The 24,433-nt window shown below is 40.9% G+C and overlaps 1 protein-coding gene across 14 annotated transcripts in view; it reads right to left on the bottom strand.

Annotated features, from left to right (window-relative positions):
- Positions 1–24,433, bottom strand: part of CELF4 (CUGBP Elav-like family member 4) — a 725,820-nt gene that overhangs the window by 294,993 nt on the left and 406,394 nt on the right. For all 14 annotated transcript variants that reach the window (XR_001463894.4, XM_015277428.4, XM_004937077.5 and 11 more), the window contains exon 3: positions 23,683–23,731. Coding sequence is in view for 13 of the 14 variants with exons in the window: in XM_015277428.4 (XP_015132914.1) it covers positions 23,683–23,731 (49 nt within the window). In the remaining variant the exon portion in view is untranslated. The remainder of the gene's footprint in view (positions 1–23,682; positions 23,732–24,433) is intronic.

The raw sequence follows: 24,433 nt of genomic DNA, 5'->3' as shown, positions 1-24,433 counted from the left end.
ACTAGACTGACACATCCTCTCTCCTTTGGATAGGATTCAGTTTGGTTGAGTCTCAGATGTGTTTGTTCGGGTTTTTTTTTGTTGTTGTTGTTTTTGTTTTGTTTTTTTAAGGAAAAGCAAAGGAAAAAAGGGTAGATTTTTTTATTTTAATGAGGGAACACCAATTTTCATGAAAATGTCTTGATGACAAAACTAAAGAAGGAAAAAATCCCCACCCTTCAGGTCCACAGTACTTGTGTACTAGGAGTACCATAGTACTTCTCTATGGATGCAGGGATGAGCTCCCAGACTGGGCTGCAGATCCCTAGACTTCTGTGGAACCCAGCAAGCCCAAAAAAGACACCCAGGAGGCCATTGGAAAGGGAGGACCATCCTGTCTGTGAGCTAGACAGACTCTGGTCCCCTGGGGATGTACAGAGTGGCCTCCTAGAAAGCCACTCTGGTGTAGAAGAGAAAAGTCACTGAAGCTGGGCACAGTCTCCCCTCTCTTCCTCTGATGATGATCACCATACATTTTGCTCAGCTGTGGAACAGAGCAGATGAGCTAATTAACACAATAAGTCATAAAGAGACGGTGCCAGTGGGGAAAATGGAGCTGCGTGAGCTGTCTGTATCTGTACCCTGTGCAGTCTTCGTGTCACGAGATCCTAACTGTATGATTAAGAATGACAAGCGTTAACCCCTCTGGTCTGGGGGTCTCCCAGCTCTCCTGCTGCAGTGGTCTCATCCCATTTTCTTTCTCTGAATTACAGCAATTAGCAACAGAAAAGACATTAGTTCATCTGTCCCACATGCTCTCTCTCTTCTCCTTGGCCAGGGTGAAATGAATTCCTATATTCTTGCAGTTCATTGTCCAGCCAATTTTTAAATGGCTCACACAATGAAGATTCTTTTAAAAAGCTGTTTCATTGACTAATGCCTGTCTCTCAGCCCAATTACCTCCCATACATAATAGAATAAAATTTATTTTGGGGATAGGTGAGTCTGAGAGGTTCCCCTTGTAGAGCATTTGTCAGATTCCTCCCTTGGGGCTGGTCTAATCCTCTATCCAGCAATCATATGTTGACTGGCAGCCTGTATTTTGCCCAGGAGGCATGCTTTGGGTCTGAACAAGACTTCCATATCGGGAATGAAACTTCTCATGAGCAAGGGAAACAAAACCAGGACTCCCACTTTTGAAAAACAGTCCACTTGTAGCTGTTTTGTTTACCAAAAAGAAAGTCATTCTGGGGGGAGGAGTACACAGAGTATGGAAATACACAATCCTGATGATATTCCTTCAGGGAGAATAAGCTGGATTCAGGCTGAGCGTGGCCAAAAGCCAGACAGAGTCACACTTGCAATATCCCTTTGTATGGACTGCAGCAATTAGTGTGTGTGAGGAGGGAAGAAGGGAAAGGAGCAAAGGAAAATGGAAGGAAAACGGATGAAGTGTGTTACATCAGATCATCCAGACTCAGTGGCTCTCAGATCCTTACTTCCATTTTGCAGAAAACAAGGATTAAGATAATTCCTATGAACAGCTGAGTCAGAGGATCATCTTTGTTGCTATTTTTTCTTGGAGTGAATGTCCCTGTTTAAATTCTACATCATAATAATTGAGGATATACAGAACAGCTAGGTAAATTCCTAGCATCACAACCCATTGGGAACAAATGTCATTTTCAAGACATTTTTGTTTTTTTGCATTTGTTTTCCTTCTTTTTAGCTAAAAGTGCCTCACACTTAAATATCACCTAAAGGGAATATATATACATACATATATATATATATATATATATATATATATAAAAGCCTACAGAACAGCTGATAGAAAGAAAAGGACTGAAAAGAGCACCTGACTAAAGTGGTTATTATTATTTGCCTCGATACATCCTCACACTCACACATACACATTAACTCTTAGCAATCTATTTACTAACAGCTTCACTGACAGTTGACGGTTCCACTTCAGTAATGAGAATTTATTGCGTTCTATCAATAAAAGGATCAAAATTGCCCAGGAGCATCCCTTCCACTCCAACAAACATGTGGGCACCCAGATATTTTGCAAAAATTGGGGTTTGACACAGAGCTCTCTGATAGCAGTGGTGTTAATGTGAACTGCACTGGGTGAGATCTTTAGGTTTATTTTCCATCCTCAGTCATGAATAAAATTATATATATATATATATATATATATGTATCTATATATAATGTCTTGAAGCCTGATTCTGGCAAGTGGGAAAAATTCTCAGCCCACAGACAGGTTTTCTTTTTTTTTTTTTAGTGAGCTATAGAAATTGTTCACTTCTGGAGAAGGGAGGGAAATATGCTTTGTACATTCAAAAATAAGGAATCAAAGTTCATTATTAGGATACACCACTCCAGAAATTTCTGTTCAACTCCTGCCTTAAATCTCCAGAAGGTAAAAGGCAAATGAAGCACCCTAACTATGAAATATTTCCCGACGCAGACTCAAAACACTCACTCATTCCAGAACTTAACAGTGAGTCTGAACAGACCCAACAAAAGCAGGCTGAAGGAAGAATATCTTCCAACTCCCAGATTAGTTTCACTCTTCATGAAGCAAGAGACTTGGAGGTGGGCATAACTTTTAAATACAAGTATGCCTTTTATAAGTCACCGTGGAAGAGTTCTTTCGAAGGCTCTGGGAGTTCAAGCCAGGAGTTCCATCACTTGCATTAAGGAACAAACTACTTCTGCAGCACCACTGCCAGTACTGAAAGATATTTACTATGGAAGTAGTTTAAGGCATCTCAGTGGTATTTCATGGAGACTGAGACAACGCACAGTCTGAGTTAGAGTCTGACCTGAGGAAATCTGGTTTCAAAGACTATGGGTCAAGCAGTCTTGGAAATGATGCATTCCCACTAAACTCTGGTGGTGCTCAATCTGTTGCCAAAATGGGCAAAGCCAAGCATAGAGTGAGGGAAACTGGTCACTGGGGCATCACCGTCATGTTCCAGTTCAGTGGTATGTTCAAAGAATCACTGTATAATCGGGAACTGGAAGGAAGGGCTTACAGAATCACAGGCTCTCACACTTGTACTAAATGTGAAAAGAAGCTCTACAAACCCCGCAAAACACCAGCCATTTTTTCCCTACTATTTCAGAGAGCACTATCGCATACTAGCCAGCAAAGAAGTTTAATTATTTCCTATAGGGCTTCAGATGCCTTTACAATTCTGCCTCTTAAGCAAAGACCATCTCACAGGGGTTGGTGGACATTATCCTTACAGTATATCAAAGACCGAGACAAGTAATATCACTGTTTTAACATCTGCTGAGGGCAAAGGTGATTTTCCATTGTGTTGGCTGTGCTGCTAGATGGCAAAGGTTATAATCTTGACCTGCTTGACAGGGATTTTGCTCGGAGGTCATTTTCCCTCAAGTGAAACTGTGCTAGGGGGAATGATGCTAAGATTTAGGTAATTGCAGGTAACTTTGCAAAGCCTTCTCCTCTTCCTGAGTTGCTTCTTCACATGGATTCAAAAAGCACTAGAGAGACTTTGGACAGGTATGCTTCACGTCATCCCTAGCTTGATGCTTCAGGTAAAGACAGTGAGACTATCTGGACGAAAAATTGGGTGGGTATTGCATGTCTGTGAGGGGAATTACCTGAGGTGTGTTTTTATACCCTTTCATACTTGGCAGTCTCAGCTTGTACTGAGTACCCATGTGCCATCACTCAAAGCTGGAAGATGACCTCTGGCTATGCCTTGCATACTTGATTCTCACTTCAGTCCTGTGATAAACCACAGTGACTTTTTGAAACTTCTCCACATCTATTCCTCATTCACATTCACTGAACTGAACACAAAAGTAGATTTCTTCCCTGCTTTGTATTTAAGCTGCCTTTGCAGTTGCCTTTCAGGGTGCACACAACAGCTGCAATGGCCAGCTTCCAGTACCTGATTTTTGAAACAAGCTTATACCTGATCTTCTCCCTCTTCTCCAGAAATTAGGGAAAAGACATACGTCACCAGCTGGGGACCTCATAAGTCAATATTTCTACATCTGAAACACAGAATCTGTGTACACAAACAGGAGAAGTATACAGATGGAGTAATATAATACAAAGTCAGCTTTGGAAAAAGCAGCAATAAAATTAATAGATAAAATTTCTCCTCTCTTAGTGTCTTTGGCAACAGATACCTTGCTCAGGCCTTCCCCTCTTTCAGATCTGCTCACAGCTGAGGGTTTCTCTGTATCCTAGTTCCAGGGCAAGGTATTCTGTTTACTTAAAGAGAGCTGCTGCCTGGTTTGGAGTTGGCTTGTTAGTGCCATACCAGCCATAGTGATTGCCACATAAAGGGATTTGTTTTCAGCAAATAAACCTTAGCTTCTGCAAAAGGCCATGCTGGCAACACTTTCCACTGCCAAGCTGCCTTCTCGTGTCTGGTCCATCACTGTATAGATATCCAGCTACCAAGAGGATGGTCCATGCTGTGCAAGAACACTATGCAGAAACCTTGCCACCTCTTGCTTCCTTTGTCTCTCTCCTTCTTTTCTGTTTTCATTCATCAAGAATGGGAGGCAACCAGCTTTTTTGCAGTTTCATCCTGTTGGTACACACAAACTCTGTCAGGGTAATGTATACCAAAGCCTGCTCTAATGTACCCCACAGTAAATCAAACTGACTTTTAAGAACTTCTGTGGACATACTGCTTAGTCACTACCATTTAAAAAGAAGGGAACCTGGTTCTATTGTTTCACCTGTGTGTTATAGCTTTGATGATGTTGCCTAAGAGAGAAAGGCAGGCAGGCAGATAGCAGAAGAAAAGACAGAGAAAGACAGAGAGAAAGAAAGAAAAGATGAAAGAAAGAGAGAAAGAGAAAAGGGAAAGAAAAAGAAAGAAAGAGAGAAAGAGAGAAAGAGGGAAAGAAAAAGAAAGAAAGAGAGAAAGAGAGAAAGAGAGAAAGGAAGGAAGGAAGGAAGGAAGGAAGGAAGGAAGGAAGGAAGGAAGGAAGGAAGGAAGGAAGGAAGGAAGGAAGGAAGGAAGGAAGGAAGGAAGGAAGGAAAGAGAGAGGGAGGGAAGGAAAAAGGGAGGGAGGGAAGGAAAAAGGGAAGGAGGAAGATATTCCTGTTTCCAATAAAAATAATTCAGCAATGAGTTCTAAATAACAATAACAATAATTTGACAAATTGAAAATAAAGCTTTTTTTTCTGTAAAATTGCCACTGGCTTTTAAAAATGTAAAAGGACACATAACCAGAACAATGGATGTGCACACACAGCTTACATATTACCTAATAATGTGCTAATCCATATATTCAGATCAGTGTGATTTTCTTTGAAGATAAGAATTAAACGGGCTTTTCTTCTATCCAGATTGCTACAGTAAGAACAAATAACTATGCACTTTAAAGAAAAATCATGACCAAAAGAACTAAAGGGCGGCAGCATTTTCTGATACACATGAAAAGCAGTAAGTCTGACATGACCTTGATTTCAAGTAGCCCTTTGAAATACAGGTTGCAGTATCACTGGTGCAAGCTGGAGGGTGTATTCCAGATGTTGTTCCTTGCTCTCCTTGAAATAAAAATTTGTTTTATGCATACATGCTTTTAAATTTCACTGATTCCTGGAGGTTTTTAGCTAAGGTCTATGAGTGTTACATCAAAAATCTTTGATAGAATGCTTCACCCATAGGTTGCCCTCAGTACATTAAGCCATATGGTGTGAACATCTCCATCTGCACACCTCTGTCCAGAATTATGCTTGAGTAATGCCCAGAGATTTAATTTCCATCCTGAAAAGCACAGGGATTCCAGATCTAAAGCTGAAATACTGTCTTTCTTGCAGCTAGACATACTGCCACACATTTGGGCTTTGGAAATCTGCTCAGACTGCGCTTTCCTGCACTTTGAGATCAAGAGAAATACTTTGAATAACAGCTCAGATTTGTTTATTCCACATGACAAACAGACAAAATACAACACTACTGATGCAAAAGAGTCTGAGAGAAAAACTGATACAAGCTGGATCATCTTAACAAAAAATAAGATTTTCTCATCCACCTTTCTTAACCCTGCAGTCTGTCTAGGCAATCTGATGTGACTGATTTAACAGTGACTAGCTTATGTTTGGACAGTACTTTTTATGCTGCAGTACCAACTTACATAAGGCTGTGCTGGCTTTCACTGCAAAGCAGCCACCTCTGATGTTGTGGCGACTGTTAAGCAATGTTTGGGAACTCTCCCCAATGGTTTTGGCTGGGGAAGGAAGGGAAGTGCAACAAGCAGGCTGACTTTTCTGCTGTGTGAGGCACTGTTGAAATCAGCAGAAAGGAGCTAAGAGATCTGTCTGACATCCTGTTAAAACCAAGAAGCTGTTACTACAGGAGGCCTCTTGACAGGGTATCAGAGTGCACACACTGAAACAAGTTGCTTCATGGGCAGCCGAATGTGTAAACCTTCTTCCAATGTCCCTACCCCCATGAGTTCATTGATGTCTAATAAAAGATGGGCTTATGAGCACTAATGAGAACTCTCTGCTCTGCTTGACTGCCTATTTTCATGAAATTTATAGGAACACAATAGCTTTGGGACCTCTTCCACCCTATCAGCGATAGGTTAAATTACCCAGTGGGTTCAAAGCTCAAAGGAGGAGCCCTTGACAGATTGACTGATAGATGGGCCCAGGCACACACTAACAAACAGCTTGATTATACAAGCCTGATTTCCTTTGGAAAGAAGGAGCAGGAGTTCTATTGGTCCCAGCCAATAGATAGGATAACTTACAGCAAATTGCCTCCTATTGTCTTCTTAAGATGGTACTTCAATGACAACTCAATGCCAAAGCAACTTCTGGATTTTGAAGATGTTGTGTTAATACCTCCCAGGGACAAGTGTCCTTGCTGGGCTTGAGAAGATAGGACACCTTCATCAGTGAAGGTGGAGGAGCTGCGAGTGCATTGAAAGCAAAGGTCTGGAAGAAAAGGGGAGCTTTTCTGAAGCATGCCCTTCATTTTAAAGGGCAAGGCCATGGCTTTGAGAAGCCAAACAATTTCTCTGAAGCACAATTTTGTTTGTGCTGCAGGGGTATTTACTGGCATTTGGGTGGTGTAGGTAGAACAGCTTTATGTAAAAAGAGGAAAAAAAATCAAACCTTTAAAGGAGCTTTAAAAGGACAATAACCCAACTCTCTGACTGTTTAGGGGATTTTATTTGGACAGAGCTGTTGCTGAGCCTTTTGTGACCAGACATTTGTACGTGTTTTACTGCATGTTTGCACGGCTGCACGCAGGAGATAATATAACTGACAGCCTAGTGATGACAGATTCCTACAGCACAGAGGATGCAGGGAGGTCAGGAGTGGTACTAAGTCCTCTTTAGAATGATAGCGCCATCATTTCCTATTTACCTGCAATGTCAGCAGCAAGATGTTCCCCATCCACAGGAAAGGTGCATGTGGGTGGGTGCCAGGAGGCTGTGCCCAAAGGGGACTCCTCTCCAAATTACCCTATGGTTTACCCCTGTGCCCAGTGATTTGCCCTCTATAACATTTAGAAAAGATCAGAGAAGATTCAAGTCAATCTGAGCTGGGAAAAAGGAAGAAATGATTAAGTAAGAAGGTCAGTTTTAAGTAGAACGTTGAATAGGATTGAGAAGACATGACTACATGGCTTCTGCTCCAAGCTGTGTAATGAGGTCCCGCTCTCAATCCAAAACAATTCACTGGACCTCAGTTTTCTCATCCATACTCTGAACACGGCAAAGAGGGTGATTTTGCATGAAACAAGTTTTGAGAGTTCCTGACAAATCTGCAGAAGGGCAAGTATAATGTATATCACCCAAATGAGCAGAATGCATTTTTATGCCATCCTTCTACCTGCCTTCTCTCTGTGGATAATGGTGAAGAGCTTTACATTGCTTTTTCAGGGATGAGAACAGAAAGGTCCAGCAGATCCATTTTCCACCCTATTCTGTTCATTTCTGTGGTCAGAAAATGATGTGTTCACAACTGGCTTAGCAATGTGAAGCTGTAGAAAGCAGTGTCTAACTGCAGAAAGTTACAAGAACTGGACGACAGAAAAAGAATTAAAAACAAACAAATATACAAGCAGGGAGAAACCCTTTTGAAAAATTTTGATGCAAGTTTCTACCACCCCCAACCTATTGTTTTTGACAGTATCTTGCCAAATAAACTACATTTTATGTCTTCGCTGGTTGAATTTTTGGCTGGGATTTTGCCTGTGCTCACATCTCAGCTCGAAATACATTTGCAGGAGCAGAAACAAAATGTGTGCCCTTCCTGGTAGCAAATCCACTAACTGTCTCTGCACTTCATCAGGCTGTGAAAGGCAGACTTCACACTACCAGAAACAGTCCAGGATAAATCAGCCCATTCAACTCTCTTCATTCATCTTTTGAATGTCTTTTGCATGTGTTCAGATTGTATCATAGTGTAGATAATGCTGAAAGTCTCTTCAATATTCACTTTTAATTGTTGGCTGTTACAGTGTTTGGCTTTCAGAGGGGGAACGTGACTAGTGAAGAAAATCCAAATAAGAAAATAGCAAACTGATGGAAGGAAAATGTTTGTAGGCCACTTACTTGGACAGTTCTCCTCAGATCTTCTATGGAGGCCTTGGTTCATAGGCCACTGAAGTCTGAGTAGGTTTTGGTCCAAATGGTAAATAATTTCTTGAGTACACACTGGTATCTGATCTCATCTCTGTACCACCAGAGAAACATTTTCACAGAATGAAGATAAAGCCTTAAGCCTGTTCAGGACCAGCATGCCTGTCCTGGCTGTAGAAGGTCCTGCTGACATTGTTTACATGGAGAAGATACCGTTAAGTACACACTACAACCAGTCAAGAGACCTTCTCAAGTATTAGTACTTATGATATGCTTCTGCATTTGGGTTGTGGATATTCAAACTGTGATCATTCAAGGAAGTCAGATGATGAATGCACAGATTTCCATCTTTACTCTGAGGGCAAAACCTGCATGGTCTATAAAATCTGCTGGCTTGTGATGACAGTAGGTTCAACCAAGTGACAGGTAGATATTCATTTCTGGTCTGACTGGAGCTGGTAGCACTACTTCCTCAAATCAAAACATCAGAACTGTCTTCTGGACCATCATTTCTTTCTCTAGAAGTGATTTTATTACAGTGGTGCAGGCGAAAACAGTCTTGCAGAAATCTGCTTGTCCCAAGACTCACATCTGGTAGAGAAGTGGAATGAGAATCCTGCAGTCTGTTTGCTGGTTCTCCCACATGCAACGTTAGGATCTTGAAAGGAGAGAAAAATTGGAGCTGGGCCTAGATATAAGGAATAATGGAAACCTCAGCATCAGACTGGCCTCAGAACTTTCCTTTGAACACTTTACAGGTGGGAGGATCAGCTTATCAAAACAAGAGCCATATGAAGTGTAATATTCTATCCTGGCACAGCTAAATGACGACACTGGTGATCATTCTTTTCCATTCTGCTGATTTAAATAGCAGCTGCAGGTACATATCTGCTCACTAATGCAATCCCGTCTCCTCTAAACAATAGAAAAGGTCTCACACAGCTTACTGCCTTGCATACTTCATCTTCACTGAACCATAAGCTACAGGGAAATACTGATCTCCTTTGCTCAGAGCAGACAGTGATGTTGTCCCAAAGAGGCCAAGAGACATGTCCGAAGTAACCCAGGCTGTTGGTGACAGTGCAGGCACTTGAATGAAAAGTTCAGTTGGGTACTTCAGTTTTGAGGCTGTCCTTTTCTGCTCATGAGAGAAGGCAGAGACAGAAGTAGCCCAGCAACAACCGCTGGTTTAATAACAATCATTACTATGCTAGGAGACCGGATGGATAATGCAGTCCCAAAGCACGGACACGAACTAATGTCATCAGCATTGGTATAAATAGGGTGTCTGCATTTAATTAATAAATAATAGGCTGCAATGCTAATCTCCTTCTGCTAACTCTTTTCTAAAGGTGCAATCTATTAATCACATGTCACTGCCAGCCTGGTCACTTCTTTTTTTAGATTCAAGACAGAAAAAAAAATAGCTAGAATTAAATGGTTCCTAAATACAGCAGGGCAATTGAATAGCACAGCCAGCATTATGATCCACTGCTGATTTCAATCCTTCACTACAAGTTTTTTTCCCCTAAGGAGTGATATAATGCTTTAAAGAGAGAGTGAAGGCTTGTGATGTTGTTAAAGGTCAGCATGTTACTAATGTCTGCAAAATGGAGGTGTTTTTTTTTCCCCTGATTATTTGCCCATGGAAATTCTGCTACTCTACAATGTCTGTAAACGTGCAATAAGACCTATTTCTGCGGGCACTTGCTAAGGCAGGTGAGATACTTCTATTGAGCTAGGGACAGCATAACTTTCATAGAAGTTATTTAATGGAAATATCTCACCGGCTTAGCACACTTTGAGACTAGGAAGCAAGAAACTCGAGGGGAAAAAACCATTTGTGTTGGTATGGAAATGTGCTGTGGGGGAAATGACAGCACTGCTCATCTGGGACCATGCAGAAGGAGACATGCAAATTGCTTCCTTTGCATGTGAATATCCACTTTCTGGGAAGCTTTCCTTTCAGCGCACTGAATGAACTCCATTGTGTCCATAGACACAATGAAGATTTTCACCTGTTCAGCTTCAGGATTATGGATCTCCCTGCTGTGCCTTTTCTAGGGTCTCTTTAGAAAAATCTGGAAAATTTTGCCCCAGGAAAACATTGCCCCGGGTGTCTTTGTGTGCATTGAGGCTTGTGCATTTATGTCACAAATCAAGTTGCTATCCAAAATGTTGTTATTAGAAAACATACCCTGCCTTCTCTAGTCTGTTGCATGTAATTGATCACAAAGATGTTACATTACTAATGATTAAAAGCTGCTCGGAAAGTTCATCTCTGCAATTGCAACCTGTTTGATATCAAAGTTGGGCTGAAGCCTCAGAAGTGTCATTCTCTGGTAAAATTTCTTTGTTCTTCAGTTAAATGCAAGGCAAAAGTCTCAGCACAGAACATATGGGTGAAATTTTACACTCTGTTTATGGAAGAGGTTAAATGAGATCTAATGATTCCTTCTAGATCTAAAAAATATTAATTTTCCTCTAATCTATCATGGAACACCAGAAGAACAGCTACTGCTACAGCGCTGTGGCCTTTCCACTCAAAGTCCAAACTTCAATCAGGGAACACTACAGGCTCTAATAAAAAACACATTGTCTGTAATAGCAGGGAAGACTGCTGGATCACACACTGAGATCAAGGAGAGACAGGGATAAATTCAGCTCATTGCAAGCACTGGAAATATACTTGCATCAGGATTTGAACTTCTCCTGGTATTTGACCCTTGTTTTGTTCTAGGTGGCTCCAGTCCCTTTGAAGAGTTCCCCATTAAAGAGCCAGTTGGTATTCAGGGACTGCTATGTTCCAATTTCCTTCTGCATCCTTGTTTCTTCCATGGACTTGCCTCTGTGACAGCGAGTGGCACGGTGGCAGAACCGCTCCCTGTCACTGTAGTGTGCCGCTCGAGCATCTGCTGAACCTCAGTTTCTTTTCCACTCATCTGTGACCAAGCGTGCCAACCAGAAGTATGTAGTGTGAGTGCACAGGAGAGTCCTTTTCAGGAAGGAGGTCATGCTAGTAACTTAAAATCTTGTGTATGTTATTCAGGATGTCACCAGTGTTTTACGATAGGACACGTCCCCAGAAAGAGCTTTGCTTGGAGGTTGTCCTTAATGTTTCCTTTCCCCAGAAAGAGCCTAACTTTACAACATCTGGCCTGATGTATTGGTTTCACTCCCAGCTGTACAGCGCAGCACAGCACTTTTTCTCACATTTGGGATGACATTATATGAGAGGTCTGCATCCTACTCTGTATCTCCTCCTGTATTTAGAGGCTAAGCTCTTAAGATCCTCCGTCTGTTCTGCACTGTACAACACACCTGGTGTCGTAGTTCATAACTGGTCTCCTAAGCACTGCCGCAAGATAGATAGTAAATAATTAGATTTCTGATTTTGGGAGTGGAGAGACTGCTTTGGTTCAGTCCAATCTCTAAAGTCATTAAGCTCACACTATCTTCATTCCTGCTTGCCTGAGGTTCTGGCCCATTCTCCCACACCTCCTCTTCATTAGCTACTCATAATAATAATAGTCATAGTCATCTTGGAATAAAAATATCCAAGAAAGCAATTCATCCAACATAACTTATATTGTGGCAACATAATTTTATGTTAATTGGATGGCTACTTGGAAGTGTCAGTATTCTGTGGTTTATAATCAATGCATCTGGCCATTCATCAACGACTCAAGAGATGGATAAATTAAAGATTTGGGGCAATTAATTACCATTCATATTGCAGTTCATGGACAAGAAATATTCTGCTGTCAGTGAAATCCTACATACTAGGCTGCTGCAAGAAAGCATCCCACAATTAATTCCAATCCTAATACACTTGTCTTTCTTATCCCTTATTTTTAACTCTCTTGTAGTACTGTACTGATCATTGGGAAATCTCAGCTTGTGCTATGAAACAAACCTGCTCTGCCCTTTCAGCTGGGATGTGTCCCACTGCAGTTGCCACCGTATGAGTAGGCAGCATCTCCTAGAGGACTAAGCCTGACCTGATTCCACAAGAAGGAAAGGAACCAGCCCCATAAAGCTGGCTTGAAAGATTAAGAAAGAACATCATTATTTGGGGAGATTTTCAAAGGGAATATTTAGACACCCAAGGCCCACTGACTCTGTGAGATTTGAGAAGCATAACACATTTGATACTTCTGAACATCTCTATTTATCTAACCAAACTATTTTGGTGGAACTAATAATTAGAGAACCTGAACACCTAATAATCATTAATGCCTGTAGTCTTGTAGCACCAGCACTATTTTATAGGTGAAAGTAGGAATTACAGCAAGATACTGTGCCTATTTCATATATATGTGTATATTCAGACAGTTAAAGGTAAATATTAGTCAACAGTTCGAAAAGGAGTGAGAATAATAGCTTGATCCTAAGTAGTCTCTTTAAGGTCCACCAGAAAATCTGCAGCAATGCAAGAATTGAAGCCTTGGTCTTTCAAGCTGCAATCTATTGCCCACTCTACAGCTTTTGCTTCCTCTGTGCAGGATGATGCTGCAACACTGACCTTAAAATTGAAAAGAAAGGAAACTGTCCCTCACTAATTGAAGCCAACTGTTTATCTTCCCTGGGGGAAAATGTTTCAGTGCAGTGCTGCCTTGAAAATTACCTCCCTACAAATGATATTACAAGGGGTCATATTCATTTTCCACCACAGATTCCGAAACAGGCTGGTTTTAAAGATAAAAATGTTTTTGTTAATTATGAAAACACATTTTCACATTTTAAATACACAGATGTTAGACACTGCTTTCAATTTGAAATCTTTTTTATTAGTATTTTGAGTTCACTTCCTGCCATAAGAATGGGACTGGTAACAAATCCAAATATCAAAATGCGCATTGCTTTTAAGGAAGAATTAAAATTGATCAGATTTTCTCTATTGCTCAGGCTGATTGGGATGCACCCTGTCTTATTCTCCTCTCAACACTGTGAAATAATCACATTAATGGAGAGAGATTCCTTTCCTTTTTACGACAAAAACCAACATAGCATCTTTTGTTAAACTACTTTAATAAGAGTTTCAGAACAATCAAGTATCACCATTCTTATGATGCAAATGGAAAACTGAGGCATATAAACGTAAAAGTTGTGATCCATCCTACCTCTCTTCAGATGCCTAAAAGCAGGACTCATAAAGCTGTCAGTCGCCATACATTCACTCCAGATTCAGTGGAGAGAGAGACAGGAAATTTCAGAGCACCTTTTATCCCATCTCTTTCAGGGTGGGGTGAATCACCTTCTAGAGGTACCTCTTCCTCTTCACTTTCCATAGCAGAAGCCAAGATAATTAGCTTTCACTATATGCTTAATATTTAAGCACTAAGCCCAGATGAGGTGAATTCTGCCAGAAACAACATTTTAAGTACAGTGGCATGAAATCCCTGTTTAAAATTTCTTCTGGCCCTTAATCCAAGGATCCTAGCTAAGAAGCTCAACTTCTAGGTAAAAGCACTAGATACTAGCTTACTCATAGTGCTGAATTATTTACATACGGATTTTCCACCTCCCAGATTGATTTCACATACATGCTGCATTTGAAAAAAAAGCTGTATATGTCATGGAGAAAAGTTTGCTTGACCTCCAGTATCTCCTGAGTCTTAAAGCTTCTTGAGAGCTGTCATCTGGGATCTGAGCAGGCAAGGAGCAAAACTCATCTAGTGAAGTGCTCAGCAGACAGAGGGGGTTCAGTCCGCACCAAGACAGGCTGAGGAATTTTTATGTTTAAATTGCCCAACTGCAAACTTGCTGTGCCTTTGGCTTGAGGATATTGACTGCAGTCCAGGCATTTCCTAGCTCCCACATCACAATAACACCCACTTTCCAGAAAGACCCTGGATTACCCAAGAGTCAAAGGGCTTTGCAAGCATGCAGTAAACAAGTGGCAGTCATGAACAAACAGGTACACAGCATTACGTGCTGGATGCTGGGCTCAGTTTATACCCTGCTAATACTTCAGGCAGCACTTTAGTTGTTTGAGCTTACCAGATCTAGAACAAACAAACTTATTTGTCTAGGACCAGGATTTTAAAAATGATCAGGTTGACACTGCTTACACTTTGAGTTAGATGGAGAAATAAATACACATGAATTACACGTATGTGGTGGATGCATTCAGCTCTACACTGCCAGAAAGAACTCAAACTCAAACTCAGAGTAATGATGATGAGCACACGAGAAAATCCAGAGACCTTATAGTATTTTTGTTGTTGTTGTTATTTATAACTTATTATTCTTTTTACCCCAATTCTAAGTGATCTGCAACCACTGAGTTTTCTGATAGATGCTTCTTTTATACTAATTTCTTTTCCACTTCTTTTTTTTTTTTTTTTTAAATATTAATCTTTCCCTTTGTCATTCTTCTATACATCACGTTTTACGTTTTACATCCTGTACATTGCTTGTACAGGAACAAGCAATTCTGGGATTTTGGCATGGGAAGGAAGTGGCTTGTGCATTTTCATTAAAATATCAGTTGGTAAAATATATGGGGAAAAAAAAACACAAACAAACAAACAAAAAACAGTAAACAATACCCAATGGGGGAAGGAACAACACCAAACACCTCACACCTAACTCACTGTTGACTCTGTGGGGGAAGTTTGTACATCACTCCGGAGGCAAGATCCCCTCTAGGAGCTGGGCTTGGATTTGATGTGATGAAATTTGGATCCCCTGTGATTATCAGACCAAAGTCATGGGGAAAAAGCCTGGAAAATCTGAACAAGTAAATTAGACCTGTAAAGTGTGAGCATTAGTCACCCTTATTTTCTTCAACACTGGGTGGAAGAATGGTCTATACTTTCCATTTCCCCCAAATGCTTCCCTGAAAGAACAGCAAAACATGCCTACCATTTTTAAAGAGGTGTCCATGTAACCATAACTACAAGTTAGTCAATAGAAAAATACGTAATAAATGGCTGTTATTTCAACTCCTTTGTGAGACAGTTCATTAGAAACTTCATTTGTCTACATGGATTGCACTTATTCAGCTATATTCTAATAAAATGTGCATTGCTTCCAGTAAAGGGAATGCATTTGCTATTGATGTGCTATGAACTACTATACAGAGAGGTGTTATTATATCCCTGTGTAATAACAAGCCAATTATAATGATCAGCAAAACCTTTACAATAAAGTCAATGCATGAGGAGTGATTATCATAATGCATTCTAACTGTTCAGTGCCATAAATGCTTTGCAATTAATTGTGGAGCGTATCTATAAATGTATTATTAATGCTGTATAAAAACCCATTGACAAGCAACCTTTACATTAAAAAAAGATAGCAGGATTGTAACGCGTCCCCGAGTTCACCTAGGAGGTTGAGCTGTATTTACAAAGGCAGAATTTTTTTATGGAATTCTGTTTTTTATTTCCTCCCCTCTCCTCACCATTTCTTCCATCTTTATTCTGTTACACAGAATCCAATCATACAACATACTGGATTTTTGGTCCTGTACACATCATTTGGGGCTCAACTACAAGCTTTCACTGGTGTCTTAACCCTATGACACTAACAGCCCATCTTACTTGAATGCCAAAGGCACTAGCCATGAGAAATAAGCAAATAAAAGCATATCATAACCTAAGCAGGAAACACAGAAGAGTGAGAAGAAAGGAATCAAAGTTACATAATTGATCAAAAGTTGTGTGGTACCTCAGTGTAAGAAAAAAACCTGATATCAGAACCTCAAGGCAGTGAGCTCCCCAGCCTCTCCCTAGGCTCTGCTCTAGGCTCTTCTCCTTGTCATTAAACTACTAGGTTACAGATGCTATATGAAAAATGTGCAATATGGTTAGTTTTGGTTTTTTCCCCCCCTTTTTATTTCCTTAATGTTTTATTTCAAAAGGTTGTCTTGAGGACATGTGCTAGAACACAATGTCCTGTGGAACTTCTCCAGTTCCTATTGATGGGCACCCTTCCATCGATTTCAATCACGATGGAAAGGGCAGACGTGAACAAAAGTTTGATTTCCCTTACACAATTTCAGCAGGTGAGTACAGAGTGGAGCACATCAGCCTTCAGCAGTGTCATCGAATATAAAACACTACAGATAAAGGTCTGCTAGAGCCCTTTTTCTCCCCCAGAATTAAGTTTTACCAGACAGAAGAGAGCACAAATGGGGTCATCCAAGGCTACTTTGAATTAACTGATCCATTTGCATGCAGCACTGATATTACTTTCTGCCTGCTTGAAAATAGGACCCTGTGAAGACAACAGGGAATCAGCTCTTGGTATGGTGGTGAAGTCATGAATTTCTACAACACTAGATTTTTCATTTCTCATCATCTGTGATGACGAGACACAACTAGAAGGAGAAGACTTCCATGACTACTAAAATCGTGTTTCCAGATCAGCCTTATCCTGGGATTTAAGGAAAAACACCATGGTTTTTTAGTTTTTTTAACAGATGTTCTGTTCTGGAATGAAAACTAGAGACAGATTTCTTTTGCACCTAGTGGCACTGCTGTAGAAGGCTCCATCACATGCACTGGGGTCTAACGTTCAGCTCTGCCTCAAAAGGACTGTGGTCTCTCAAAGACTGGACTGCGAGAAAAGAAGAAGCCCAGGTATGGGTGAGTTTCTTGATTCTGCCCTGGACTCAGGGAATCCCTGTTTTCATTGGAAGGAAACCAGGAAACATGGGCCAGAAGGGGACAGATTGATGCTCAGGCCTATGCAATATAAGATGTTCCTTGTGTTCCAGGTCCAAATTCTTCACCAGCCCATGACAAATAGACAGAGAGACAAACTGACTTCATAAATGGACTGTATCTCCAACAGCTGTTCCTCAGTGCCCACCCTGCCAATGGTGCTTTGCTAGTGCTTTCTGTGGGTTCTGGTATTTCTCCAATCTTTTAAGGCAAGAAGGCTGCCTCCCAGAATGATATCAAGGTTCTTTCCCCTTCTGACTCCTGAGCTCATCTCCTCTCCCCGTGGATTTTTTTAACATAATTTTAGATTACTTTAAAACAATCATTAGCTCTTTTTCCTTCACCCAGAGTACTGCAGTTCAGCGGTAAGCGGTGAGCTACTGAACATGTAATTAACAGGGAGAAGATACTTGGATTTGGGTGTGGGCTGTGTTTTCTTCAAAAAAATTCCTCCTGTCAGAAAGGTGGAAAACAGTTGACTAATCATGTTTTGGACAAGTCTAAGTAAGAACATACATACGACACTGTGAGATTTAGAAATGCGACGTACTATGGAGTTGAAAATCTTTCAAATTGCAAAGGATGATAAAGAAGAAGACATATGGTTTTTAAATTTGTGGGCACTGAAGGAAAAAAAGGGTGAAATGTGATAAGGGTGTGGCAAATTTCTTGTCCAGAGCTCTTAAGTCCAGACCTCAAAAAATGTGAAGACATAGCTGCTACTGTCCAGCCAGAATTTCTGTCCTGAAAAGTGTACTGGTCACAAGCCAGTTCTGTGTGATCTTCAGAAGTACCTCCTTGTGCCACCCACAACTTGATCTATAAAAGATATGGGTGAGTACTACTGGGGTTATGATGATTTTGGTAGAGTTAATGGCAGCCCCCAAGGATGTATTCAGGAGGGATCAGCTTAGATATTTCTGACTAGTGGTGAGAAGAGAGAACATTATCTTCCTAGGGTGTTTGCCAGTGCTGACTGCCTGGTCCTGCTGAATGGCTCTGGGACTGTTAAAAAGGAACTGAGGAGAAGAAAAATCTGAGCAGGCCAAATGATAGTGGGATGAATGAATCACCATTTGGAAACAAGACATTTTGTCATCCTGCTTTCCAGCTGACGAGATGGGAAGTAGTTAAGGAAGCTCAGCAAAGATAAAAGCCAGAGAACTGCTAGTAAAATGGCTTCCATGGAATCTGGCATCCCAGGCAAGACGTGATTCAGAGAAAAGAATGAGATGGTACAAGTCTGATGTGTGCACATTTTCTGACTTGGACTTCTGGCACATGGGTAAAAGCCTAACCTCAAGAAGTGCATGAGAGGAGATGCTGAGCTCCGCCAAGATTGCCACTTCCTTATTTACCCTTAGCTCTCTTCTTTACACCTTCTTGGTGGGTGTACAGACCTTTTCAAAGCACTTCCAGAGAAGAAGGAAGTTAATTCCACATGGCTTTGTTATAGCATTGTAAAGCCAAACCAACCTGAAGACAACCACTCATGTTTGATTTCAGCAGTTAACCTAATCTGCATCTGGCTAGAATCTGGACAGGAAGCTTCCTGAGATATTTTGGCCAACAGCATGAGACAAAGAATTCTGAATATTTAAATGAAAAATAGCTGAATACCAGATAGTGAGTGGGATCTGGGGCTTTGTTTGCCACAGACAAGCCTTGCCAGCTGCAGCAGGGCTAGCAAGAGTTAGAAAAGCCACAGATGAAATAAGAAATAGATCCAGACTTTTGTCTTCAAAGACAATAGGCCTTATAAACTGCAGAGAAGTCATTCTGGCCCCATCATCATTGCTGAGCTGATGGAAGGGAATAAAAAGAAACAGAACATGGTGCATGAGCAAAGTACCACAGTATTGCTACATATTGTGAGTGAGTGCTGGGACATTTTGTTCTGAACCTGGAATAAACCATAACCAAACAGATAATTTCAGAGCCTGCACACTAAATAACAGCTAGAGAAATGATGCAAGTCAGTTGAAATATGACAGTCCAAATCTTCCAGCAGCTGCTATCACATTCCCTAAACAGCAGACAAAAAAGACACTGCACATGCCTTCTGCAAAACGTACACAAACAAATTTTCTTGCAAGCACAGCCAGACACAAAGGCTTTTGTAGATTTGTGAAGTCTTGCATGCAGAAAGCACTGCGATGTGATGAACTGCAGGGTCTTCTGTAAATCCCTCTACTCCCTCTCTGCAGGACACTGCTGCCTTTCAACTAAACAACTTCGGACTTTGGCTTTTTTTATTTTCTTTAGTCCAGGAACCTTCTGTTAGTTCTTCATAAAATACAGGAGGATCCAGAAACCACTGTGAAGTGTTTCTGGGTAGAGAGGTTAGCACCGAGCCTGCGTAGCACACTGTGTGTGCTTTTGCATTCCTTCCTTTATGGACCTTCCCCCGTCCTCTGAGAGGAATGTGGAGGCAATGGCGCATCTAAGCATCACTAATAGAGTGTAACTAGAGTAGCAAGAGAGTCCTTTCCTTTTAAAAAATGTTACTCCCAGAACAAGCTAGTGGGACCTCAGGGCTGCGTTTATCACAGGTTAACCCTGCCAGCTGCAGCAGGAGTTACCTAGTGAGAGCTAGAGATACTGTGAATAAAATAAGAAATGGCTTCAAACTTTTGCCCCAAACCACAAAACAAACTTGAAATCTTTTCCTAAGTTTACAAAACTTTAATTCATTGATATCTACAAAACTAATTTTAGAGCTGAGTAGAAGACAAAGAATTAAAGTCATCAACAGGATGAAAGTAATAGAAAATCCCATCCATTTAATTGGGATTTGTCTTATTCAGAATATAGAATGGAGTTACAGTTTACATGCCTAAAACATATCGGACAACCTAACACAGGGCAAAATACCTTCTGTGGAATCAAAGTAAAATGTGGGCAGCATAAAGGCCAGACAAAGAATTTAAGATATCCTTAATGTAGCTAATTATACTCTGATTTTTCTGAAAGAAATCCAGAATTTTTGCCTTTTTGTTACTTTCTATCAATCCCATCACTGCTGAGGTCTTTATGAAATGTCAAAGGATTCTGACCTTCCTATGAAATATTTGGAGCCTCATGAAGCAGTTGATAAAAGAAATACTCCCATATAACATTCTGCAGCTTGAGCATTTGCACACACAAACAGGCAGGAATGCAAGATGCACAATTTTCCCATTAATTTAGACCGTTTCCCAAGAGAAATGTATTGAAAATACATTCATTTCTAGGTCTTGTGAGATTAGGCAAATGTAAATAATGCCAGTTTTTATTGAAAAGGATTGCATTCTTTGTCTTGCTCCTAGTCCAATACGGGGATTAACAGACAAAATAATAAAAACAGCAAAACTAATAAGGGGCAGTCAGCATTTCCATTTTGTTGGAATGAGTGAAATTTGTGCCAAGCAACATTTTGCATTCCTCCCCAAATCTAGATGGTCTGATAGTCTAAATTCATGCTCACATACACCAAATGCCAACAAACCCGCTTTTGTTTCAACTGAGAATCAAGACACAGAAGGGATTAAAGACCAATGAATTCCAGACTGTAGAACAAGGGAAAAAATTGCCGAGCAGATTCTGTTTTTGTTGCTGTTGTTGGAGTAAATTCCAGACTCCTATCAGCTTTGGGTTTTGGGAGATCTTACTGGAAAGTCAAGGGCTCATGCTTCAACAAAATGTGGGTATTTGTCCTTGTGTAAAACAGTCTCATTGCCTCAAGAACACTGCTCACCATTTCCAGTTCCATCCTCCTTCTAAACTACAAGTTCAAACAGCATCACATCCTCTCTTTAATACCTTGACCTGGCACCAAAATTCCCTATGTGTCAGAAGACAGGGGTGTATTTAGAGCACGGGCTTTGAGCAGACTGTGCGGTGCAGAAGAGATGCTTCATCTTCCAAGCCCTCCCCCTTTCCTCATGTCCCATCTTGATACACGGGTTGGGTATAATAAGCTACAACTTAAGTTCCTTTGTTGTTGAAGTTGACCTTTATCTTGCAGCCCTAATGAAGTCTTTTGATGTGCTCCTAAGATACACAGCCTCCTTTTTAGCATTCTGTTTGCCTTGCCTCCTTTAACCGGTGGGCTCACAGAGAACGTAAGTTTTCATACAATGCCTCCCTTGGGTGCCAATTGTTCTTTTCTCCCATAGTTGCCCTTGAGTCATGCCGTTCTGAAACATCACCAGCCCACAAGCAGCCTGACAGTGGGAAATTAGGACAACGTGTCTTTCACACCAATGATGAGCACACACGTTTGGCCCCTACATTATGATCACCACCGACAGGAGCAATACGGAAGCGGAGTGGGTAGAAAGAGATGAGGCTTGTGTGTGGTGGGGAGATAATTAGGTAAAATACAATGGAGAGGGAACTACTGGTGTGACAGATAATGTGGAATCAAACTGCCACCAGAGCCCTTTGCAGTTCAATCCCCTCCTCCTGAAAGCAGCTGCTCTTAGCAAGAGTTTGAAAACCTTCCCCAGAAAACCAGGCATGTGTTCTCTATTAGTGATTTGCATTAAAAAAAAAAAGTGATTGGGAGCTACATACCCTGTAGGCGCACTGAGCAAATTGGCCAGCCTAATTATTATTTTTTGGTATGTCTAATTAAATAGACAAAAGGCTCTCCCTTCACTCCTGCTGTCGGCACGAGCTCCACTGGAATGTGCATAATGTCCGCTCATTTGCCCAGGCAGCTGAGCCTTTCCCTTTTCCCCAAGGAGATCCACACTGACAACTGCCCATGGCTTACCCACACCTATTAAGACATGGAGCCAGATCTTCAGAGGGGAAGGAAAAGGGGGCAGATTGACCCTATTCTGTTAAAAACCACCAGAAGATGCTGCCTAGTGTGACATTCTCTGTTGCAGATGAGAAAAGTGCTGCGCCCCTTGATAGCAGGACTTGCCATTGCAGAGCCTGTTGAATGCTTTCTGCATTCTGCTAGCCAAACTCCCCTAAATTTACTTTATGGGGACTCCAGAAGTGCCATATTTATCCCTGGGCTTTCTGGCACTTTTCCAGTATTTAGCTCTTGCCTGCTCTGCAATTACATGGCACCACAGCTCTTCCTTACAGAGCCTCTGCCAGCCTGCTGGTTTCACCACTACGTGACACCAGCCTTTTAACTACGAGCTACGTACAAAGTCTTCCAATGACTTGAGTCACTGGAGAGTTTCAGCCTCACACTGATGCAGTCAAAGCCTCTGGAATCCAAAGCTTTCAACTGGAAAAGAACACAATTTCAGGGCCTTTTGTCTGTGGGACAATTTGCTCCCTTTAAGTAGCTCGTGCTGGGGAATTTCCACTAATGCCAGCACAAAGATAGTAGTCACATAAATGAAGACGAGTTTATGTCCATGTTGAAAATTAAAGAGTTTTAATATAACTCATAGCCAGATTATCACTAGATAACAGAATCTACTCCCATGTTTCAATGATACCTAAGCACTACTGCTTTAACTGCATATATTGACAAAAGCCTCTAGTTTGTTTGGGGTTTTTTTCAGCCAAGAAGATAGGTATAGTGAAGAAGAAGTACCTTGCCATTATATATATATATATATATATATATATATAAATTATATATTTATGTATACATATATATACATAACTATGCAAATACAAGAAAATACACTGAAAATTTGTCCTGCATAACTGGTCATGTTACCCATTCTTAGTGAGCTCTGTATTTGATCTGACAAACAGACCCCTACCAAACAAGTATGCTGTAGTACCACAAAATCAGTTTTAGAAGAAAATCTGTCACAGGAAATACCTTATCACCAGTGATCAATTGAATGGTCACTTAGCAAAGCCTTCCAAATCCACCATGCAGGATGGAAAAGAGAAAGACCAGCTCCTGATTCCAGCTACACCTGTACAAATCCCGAATAACTCCCTCCTACTGAGAGAAGTCTTCAGCTTCTACAACATGTTTATCCACATAAGCTGATTCAGGTGTAGAAAATTCTTCACAATTTACCTTGTCCAAGACCAGAGTTGCTTCAGTTCAAGGAGAAACAACATGGTCAGATAAATTGTGAATGTCTGCTTTATCCTAACCACATTAAACACCTCTGCAGCTCAGCCGAACATAGGTCTGAAAAACCTATGTTGCTGTCATTGCTGTTAAACTTTGTTAAGTCAGTGCCTGATGCTTCACTTCTTAACAAGGCAGTTATTTGTTTCCCAGGCAATCTCTGGCACCTGCCTGCCTTTTAAAATCAAATAATAATTGAATATGAGGAAAGCGAGATGAAGTAAAGGAGATTTAATAAAGAGAATCTTTGCTGCAGAGGGAATTTCTTTGGCAGTGATTACGTTACTAATTGATCAGCACATTGCCTGAGAGAAGCCAGAGACAACAATTATACTTAGCACTGTAGCTGAAAGCAATGCAGTCAACTACCTCCTCGGCTTTCGCTGTCCGCTGGTTTCACCTGGATCGGTCTATTCATCTGTAAGAGAAAACGAAGAGAGACAGATATTTAACAATGGAATCGAGCATTCATATATAGAGTCATGCATCATAGTAAGCACAAGAATACATTCCGTGAGGAGGGAAAAAAGCAATTAATAAGCTAAGAAGAGACCACGGAGCACAGGCTGTTTGGGTAGCTTCTCGGTCTGAGGTAATTCAGTGCCACCCCATTTACCTGGCAGGGGCTCTGCTGAATCACACCAGGAGAGAGGTCTGACTCATTTCACTTGGGTCATGAAATTTTAAACGCAACTTTTTAAATTTCTAATAGTTTCTTCTGAAAATGCTACTGTGTCAGAACAGAAGTGCTTTGTCAGAACAATGGGTTCAGTGAAACTTTAATTGCAAAGGTTTCTTGAGATGGGCATGGTGAAAAGATAATTGAAAAGTAAATTTCACCTCAACCGCTGGCTGAGGAGGAGGTTTGGCAGTAATATGAGGGAATGGCCCTTGGATCTAGTTTGCCCGTGTCATGGAAGTTTTCCCATTGAGACTTTCTTCTGAAGACAGGTACAGTAAGTTAGTCAAAACCTCCATCTCAATCTTTTGCTTTTTCAAATGTGTTTTTCCTCTTACATCAGAACATATATACATATACAAATCTTCCCATTGTGCTGAAAATAGGATTTTTGTTCTCTAACTTATCCCTGTTGCTCTGTTCCTGTCAGAAAACATTGAG

This window comes from Gallus gallus, chromosome Z (genome assembly GCF_016699485.2).
Source record: "Gallus gallus isolate bGalGal1 chromosome Z, bGalGal1.mat.broiler.GRCg7b, whole genome shotgun sequence".
NCBI classification, from domain to species: domain Eukaryota; kingdom Metazoa; phylum Chordata; class Aves; order Galliformes; family Phasianidae; genus Gallus; species Gallus gallus.
This window is presented reverse-complemented; position numbering and strand designations above follow the sequence as displayed.